We start from the raw sequence: 8132 nt of genomic DNA on the forward strand, positions 1-8132 counted from the left end.
CATTATGTATATATCCCTATATCTTTTAGTGTACAGGAAGAGAAAGATACAGAGAGTGAGTGGAGGACCCATAGCCGTTGTGCGTGCGTGAGAAAATGAGGCAACAGCAAAAGTCGCAGAACTTTAGCAATTTGAAGCTAATATGTTGACAATCTAGCCAGGACAGAGTAGACGAGAACGTGGACGAGGACGAGGACGAGGTCCTTTCCCCAGTGACACCATCTATGGTTATGTGTATTTAAGTCACTGCCAAAGCCGCGAGGAGAACAAGAGACGAAGGCGAAAAGGAGCAGCAGAGTTAGTGATGAGATCCACTCGCCAGGCACTGTAACCACATGGATAATGATTTTATTTAGGAATATATATAAGTATATAATGAAATACTAAATTTTTATTTTTTAATTTTTAAGATATTATTTGGCTGACGAATTGAAAATACCTTAGCTCATTATTGTACCCTTGCGAGGAAATATAATTTCATTCAGAAGCGTGGAACACAGTAAAGGAGTCATTTCCGACCCTACAAATCATATATATTCTTGATTAGAATTAACAGCCCATAAATTGAGTATGCAAATTATTTCACCTTACAAAAACTAACATAGGAAAGGGTTCCGAATTAAAATTAATGCATTTTTGGCTTAGTTATGAGTTTTTAAAACTTTGATTTTCCGGAAATAATCATAAAATATATGGATTCAAGAACTGCGAATATTTTAAGCCCAGTAGTGAAACGTTTCCGACTTGATCCTATAATTCAATTACAATTATTCCAGAGTTAATTTCATTTCGATTAAATAATGAAAAAGTCTTTGTAATTCCCTCTTAATTACTTTAATTATAATCACTTTAGTTTTCCTCAAAGTGGATATGCTTCGGAACTAGGCAGCCTCAAAAATCTAATAGATTTAAACTATATTTCTTAAGAGAAAATATACCATGAAATAATTTAAATTTTGTTAAATAAATACTGCGTTTTCTTGCTCACCTCTAGCCTGCAAATATTTTATTGACAAATTTCGGGGTCTGTATGCGTGCTTCTTACCACCCAACTCATATGAGTAACACAAGGCTCCTGGGAATGGGGCGTAAGAATGCGAATGAAGAGGGCGTGGCTGGACGAGGAATCCGGGGACAACTCGTAAAAAGTGGATTTTACTGCTTAACTCGGGCACATCAAATGAAACAAATGGAAAACGCACACAACGAGCAGAAAACCCGGAGAAAATTGGCAGCAGGAACGGGAAACGGGAACGGGACGCACGGGTTTTCCATTTAAATTCACTGCATATTCGCTGACTTTTTTTTTGCATAAATAAAATAAAATGCAATATTTTCCGCTGCATTTCCGCTGGCAGTGCTGCTGTCTGCACAAATCCCTCGCACAAAAGTCAGCAATCAAAACAGATTAAAATATGATTTGACAGCTCCGAAAACAAATATAAATGCACGAATGCGATCTGGCGCCAGCGATTCCCTTGCAAGTTTCAGCATCAGCCGATTTCCGTTGGCATTTCGATATTGTTTCCATATTTAACTAGAGCCCCCCGTCAGGGCTTCGGATATATCAGATATATCTTTCTGGGACGTAAGCCTCGATTGTGCGATTGCCGCGTGCCTGGAATTTTTATCAAAGCGCCGCCACTGCCTGATGCCTATTAAAAATTTAAATCAATTTTCAATATGGATTCCATGCATCCGAATCGCATATCTTTGGCTGACACTTTTGTTTTATTATTACAATACCCAGCCGGCTCACATCCATTTGCGAGTTAAGTTCATATGTCAGTGCTATCTTGGAAATGGATGGCGAAATTCGCGGCTTTTCCCGCTTTGTGTTTTATGCCGCCTTCCAATTCGCGAACACACCTGATCCCCCACCCCACAGCCTGGCTGCAGGTTATTGCAATTATCAGTTAATAAGGGCCGCGGGGGCTAAGCGACTAACTGACTAACTGACCCCAGATATACTCAGATTTGTGCAATTAGCCGGCCACAACCTGCATGCATATACACCCATCGTTCGCAGCTCACTGAGTGCGTAAGTCGCCAAAGCCCGAAATTCCGGGCAATAATTAAATTATCATTAACGATGGTGGTTTAGCACGGTCCCTTGAACAGCAATTAGCAGGGGCGCCGACGAATGGGGTTGAGTTAGTGGAAAACTAAACAAATTAGCACTCGTATCCCTTACTTTACTTTTCTTTACTTGTATTTTATTATTAGTATATTTAAAATTCGTATTTGTATTTTAAATACATGCATTAAGTAACGCACACATGTTATGGTATATACTTATTTTCCAAATGTCTTTTGGGAGCCTTGAATTACAGATTGTGTTTGGCCAAATCTCAGAGGAATAAACTTTGATAAAGTCACATTTTTAAGGGATAAGTGGAGCCAGCAGCTCCAGTTGTACGAGTCACAAGTCATAAGAGTATTTCATAAAATCATTACACTTTAATAATTATCAGGACCATCAAGGGAATGGTTAAATATATAGGTCATTGAAATTTTTCTAAATATGATTACATAACAATAATAACCTGTTTTTTTTTAAGATTTTATACTTTATTCCTGGTCAGAAGCCACCAACAAGGTCAACAAGGTACTTAATTTCCAGCTAAGTTTAGTAAATTCTTGTTTTTAAAATCCATTATTAAATTATAAACATGCTTTAATTATTATTTCTACCATTTTAAATATACTTAAGTATTTTCCATTGGAAACCCCCATCGAATGTTTTCCGAACTCGTTCCCTAAAAATATAAAAGCCCCGCCGCAAATCACAGATTTGTGCTTTCGAGGACTAACAAATTGGGAAAATTGGGAAAATATGAAAAGCTGAAACCGAAATGCCGCTAAATGGGCTCGAAATGTAATTGCATTTGCATTCGCAGCGAGCACAACTGTACCCAGGGCCTAAGTGAGGGCTATGTGCGCTGTGCAAATCCACGCAAAATACCAAAATTCCTGCCGGGCTGGACCCAAATCGAGGAGTGGAGCGGGCTGAAGTGTGCTTAAATTCTCATTAGACGCATTAGTGGCGCTGACCAGCAGCCGCCAGCACCTGCACCGCCCTCCCTGTGGCACCTGACCATGCCCGAAATTCAATAATAATAATTGATTGCTTATTACAAGCGCTCTACATATGTGTCTCAAATTTATTGTGGGCGCGGGAAGGGGTTGCCGGGGAGGGACATTTGCTAATATTTACGCATTAGCTATGCGCACCCCTAAGCCACCCTGTAAATGTAGTTGTGAGCGAATGCACCTGACCAACCACCGGCCCGAAAGAGACGGAAGTCGTCATTAAAGTTTAATGTTTTCATTTCGCTTTTGTGCACGCAACAATTTTAATTATTAACTTTATTATTATGCAAAATCACGAATTACATTAGAATCACTTTGTTATGCCGATTTGGTTTACGGTCTCTTTGAACGAGTTCGAGTGAATTTTGAATTATTTCGAATAGATGATGATGTGGCATTTCCAATCAGGCCTCAGACTCCTATTTCCCCCCTGTCTCTCTGTTTCATCTGCAGCCACAATAATTAAGCCCTACGGAGTTCCATAATTAACTAAAAGTAATAACAAAACAATAAAGTTTCCTTCGGACAGACGAAGTTGATATACTCTTTCGCCTTGCAATTGAATTATATGGTCTACAAATCAAATTTTTAAAAACTCATACCTACGCTAAAAGTCCATTAATTTTAATTCGGAAAACATTTCTGTGCATACTTAGATTTAAATAATAAGAAATTCAATTTTTTGTAAAATTTTGAACATATTCAACGATGTAACCTTTTATAGAAATTTAAAATTTTGAATAAATTTCAAAAATTTATACTCGGCTTTGAATTCTGATCAAGAATATATATGGTTTAAAGGGTCGGAAATGACTCCTTCTTTGCTTTTTATGCTTCTGACTGAACTCCAGCATTATACAAATATATATTCCAGAGAGGTCACTTGAGAGAATTTAATTCAAGATTGTGTTTACCAAAACCCCACAGAGACCGTTCTGGGAAAACACAATTCTCAAGTCCCGATAAGTGGCCCCTATAAAGGCGACTGCCCCGATCGGTGCAGCTTCAGTTGAAAAGGAAAACGCGCCATGAAAACTCTGACTATACAATTTATATTCCTGCTGATCATCGGGTTCTGCCAAAGTATGGCTAAAGCTCAACAATCCCTCTCAATTTCGGATTTCGGTACCCAGATACCCACCGACATTCTAATCATAATATGTGTAATTCTGATGACCTGCATCTGGTTGGGATGTACTTACTTCTTGGCCAATCGTCATCAGAAGTCGGTGCAGCACCTCCAAAACCAGTTGGATGAACTATGGCTCCTGGAGGCCAAGCCCTCCGTGTGGCCACATGTTCCATTCATTCCAAATCCCCGCGGGGAGAATCCACCGGAGTACATACCACCGAAAAATCCACAAGAACAGGAGCAAGAGGCCAAGGAGGCCATGGAGCGGGCCGAAGTAGCTAGGGCGTATCTGGCAGCCAAAAGCAAGGATAAGTTGGAAAATATTAATTCCACAGACACAATAGAGTTATAATTTTAATATCTAAATTAATGAACTTTTAATAATGAGGGAAATTAAAAGAGAATTATGAAAACTCCGTCAAACTATGCTGTGACTTAAATATTTCAAACTAACATTTATTCCAAATTAAGAAGTGAAATAAATGTTACAATTTTACCATGAAAACACTATAAGTTTTAAATTTCATTAGACTTGTTAAGGCTCTTATATCACTAACTAATTGTTAAAACAACACATTTTAATTTTTTTGTAGTACTAATAAAATATAATTTCTAAGCTAAAATCAATCGGATACAGAACAATCTTTAATTAAATGAAATGATAATGATATAGTTTTAAATTTTATATCACGCAGTAGCTTTTGACTTAGCCTCAAATCTAGTGAAAACTTCCAAATTGATTTCGGGATATGCATGATATTCGTACCTTGATTTGATAGTGGAGTTGATGTGCGATATGTTGGCCCGTCTGACAACCGCCTGCCTGCTGGCTCACCTGCTCCTTCTGCCCTTGGAGGCTTCCGCCTCTGTAAACTGCTCCAATGCCTTGACCGATGTGGCCGCCTGCGGAAGCTTTAGTACCAACGGATGCTGTGCCAAGGGATGCATACGGAATCCAAGAGGCAGATGTGTCCCGGAACAATGCACCGACACCTGGAGCCCCTGGCTGTCGCGGCCCGTGACCATGAGCTGCTACTTCCACTGGTTCCTGGTGATCTTTGCTGGGATCATTACCATGGTGATGACAGTCCTAGTGTTGTGCAATGTGGGCTTTGAGGTGCGGAGTTACCTACGCCAGCGAAGGCACCGGCGTTTCACACCCTTCCGGGACCTGAGCGGCATCTCCATAGGATCTACTCAGTGCTAGGACACGTGTGGGAATCGGAAGCCCGGCCTCGGATTCGATGGGAGATGGGAGCTGGAAGATGGAAGATGGGAAGTGCCTGAGGGATTTACCATAATCTGCAATACATTAGCGGCAGCTTTGCTCTGGCTTCCAATTCAATTCTTTGGGTATCTCGGGCCAAAGCCATGTAAATTACGATTCGCCACCTCGGAAATCCTATTAGTAGTTAAAACCTGATTAGGAAATACTTGCGGCTGGTTTGGGTTCGCCTTCGGCACCGGATTGGGCTCCTCGGCGGGCTCTCAAGGCAAATAATAATAAATGGCTCACATGCGAAATGCTTTGTGGATATGTCCCCTTCGGGGTGACAACTCCAGTCGAAGGTGGTGCTCCCGTCCGGAGCGAGTCAAAGGTGCAATAACCCAACCGAACAGGGCACATAAAACTAAATGGCTGCGGGTCCCCAGCCAGCCCCCATCCTCTCAAGAGCCAGCCCACCTCAGTGGCCATTGCGGTGCAGATAACACACGTCGGAGTACAGTCGCCGGTACACGAATAATACTTGTAGTCTGGAATTATTGATTAAATACATTATAAATTAATACAAATAGATTTTTTGTAAGAAAACTAAATAGTCATCTATTTTTTACATTTTATATCTTGGTCAGTTATTACTTGCTTTGAATTACAATAATTATACTAATCAAGAAGATAGCTTTGCTATGTCTCCATGTGCCCCCTAAAAACACCTTTCCTAGAAATATATCTTCTATTCTTTAAAAAGAATTTATTAAATGGTAATCTCCAGGTTGGAAATGTGCAAAATTCTTTGATTTATTTGTGCATCCAATGCTGTTTGCCACACTCGGTGTGTGCATATATAAATGTATATATTTTTTTGGTATAGCAGAAAGTCGGCGAGGCGTGCAGCCAAAGCTAAACGCGCTGCCAACCGCGCAGAAAATGAAATGGAAAATATGGCTGGAGGGAAAAAGGGAAAATAAAAAGGAAATAAACGAGCCAAAAAGAAAAGCTTAGCGAAAAGGTCGTCCTCTTTCCATGCGCCATGTGCCATGTGTGTATGTGTTTGGGTTCCCGGGCAGCAGATTTAGAGGTTGCTTATGTGTGATTTAGTACAGCATGCGCGAATATGGCGGCGATAATTCTTTAAAAATTGGAAATTGTTTTCCAATCGATTTCGCATTTAGCCAAAAAGCACTCAACACAAAGACATGGCATTCGAGAGCGTCAGAGTGGGATGGCGGAAAAATAGAGCGAGGCGACGCCACTCGAGTGTCTTTTATAAACTTGTGTAGTGGCCTGGCCCACACACACTCAGGCACACACACATAACACTCTCACAGATACTCACCCACACACTCACCCACGGTTGTGTGTATTTATATTTTATAAAAATGTATGAAAAATACAATATTTCGTTATTTTTCACCTGGCTGCAGCTTTGAAAAGGATTTGGCAGCTGAAATCATGGATTTGGATTTGGATCCGGCTTTGGCATTGGCTTTCTCTGTAGTTTGTTTATTTCCCTGGCTTGTCAAGTGAAAAGCGTTTTTTTTTTTTTTGAATAATGGAAAGGGCAAAAAGAAAGGGTTTTTTGGTCCAACTAAAAACGTATGCGCAATTAAATTTGATCACTTGTAGAGTCAGTAAAGAAAATATTTATATAAAGAAAGGATTAAGCTTGGCGGAATTTATAAAATGAGATTTGGTATTGTTTACCATTCGATTTAGGAATATGTTTACAATTTATGGTATCAAGTATAGCTTCTTGTAAGTATCTATATTAAGCAAATATAGTTAGTGAAGTATCTTATCATTTAATTAATTCTTTCTCTTAGTCTGTATATTTTAGGAAATTATTATTGGTAAGAAATATAATCGGAATTCATTACCAATTGTCTTACCTTTTTTTTCTCTCTGCACAAAAGACACACAGGACTCACAGGACGAATCAAGGCTGTTTGACTCCTTTTAACCACATCAACCGCCCATCCTCATTCATCCAAGTTTATATAAAAGCGATTCTCATTTCTTGATGCTCGAAGGCAACCGAAACATTTACCCCATTGTGTGTGTGGGTGTGCGTCGCGTACAATGGGCACAAAAGGTTAGATACACATACACACCCACTCCTGCAATGGCAGGGGGCGTTTTTGGGTTTCCTCTTTGGGGTGGACCCAAAAAGCACATCCTGCGAGCAGAGGGGTTGGGCGATTCGTGACATATTTTATTTGCACAATGACAATACGAGTTGCTCGAAAAGGAACCGGGAGATGGGAGGGAGACGACACCCGCAACCCGCCATTACACAAACACACCCTCGGCCTCGTCCTGTAACCCAGACCAGGACACAATTACAGCTACAGAGCCGAGATACACACATACAGAGGACACACGCAGTGGCGCACAAAGTAGTAAAATAAGTGCAAAGGATAATGCGAATTGAAATGACAAAACCCGGAATAATCATTGGCTCCACACTCTCAATGATACAAGCAAGGACAGGGGTACGCAAGGAGGTGGAGTCCTTTCGATGGTGAGACTGCGAATGGGGTTACCAGAGGAAAAGGGCATACCTTTTAGCGTTTTGCCGCCGGCACTTCTTTAGCATTTTATCAACACCAAGACTGCTCTATAAAAAGTTAGTATAGCAGATAAAACAAAGCAAAGCAAAGTCACAAAAATCCAGTATAAGTACGA

At 40.3% G+C, this 8132-nt stretch overlaps 2 protein-coding genes across 2 annotated transcripts; both read left to right on the top strand.

Moving 5' to 3' along the window:
• The first annotated feature begins 4106 nt into the window (after positions 1-4106).
• On the top strand, positions 4107-6019 carry LOC110186793 (uncharacterized). The gene has a single exon (XM_086839928.1). The coding sequence runs from the start codon at positions 5013-5015 to the stop codon at positions 5430-5432; it is 420 nt and encodes a 139-aa protein (XP_086696054.1). The 5' UTR covers positions 4107-5012; the 3' UTR covers positions 5433-6019.
• On the top strand, positions 4122-4848 carry LOC110186291 (uncharacterized). Its single transcript, XM_020955405.2, has one exon. The coding sequence runs from the start codon at positions 4122-4124 to the stop codon at positions 4575-4577; it is 456 nt and encodes a 151-aa protein (XP_020811064.2). The 3' UTR covers positions 4578-4848.
• Positions 6020-8132: the final 2113 nt, after the last annotated feature.

Source organism: Drosophila serrata, unplaced genomic scaffold, assembly GCF_035046125.1.
Source record: "Drosophila serrata isolate PLE 108 unplaced genomic scaffold, ASM3504612v1 contig_382, whole genome shotgun sequence".
Lineage (NCBI taxonomy): Eukaryota > Metazoa > Arthropoda > Insecta > Diptera > Drosophilidae > Drosophila > Drosophila serrata.

What these genes read in the sequence shown, in the direction of transcription:
- LOC110186291 (XM_020955405.2), top strand. Translation starts at nt 4,122, where the DNA reads ATGAAAACTCTGACTATACAATTTATATTCCTGCTGATCATCGGGTTC.
- LOC110186793 (XM_086839928.1), top strand. Translation starts at nt 5,013, where the DNA reads ATGTGCGATATGTTGGCCCGTCTGACAACCGCCTGCCTGCTGGCTCAC.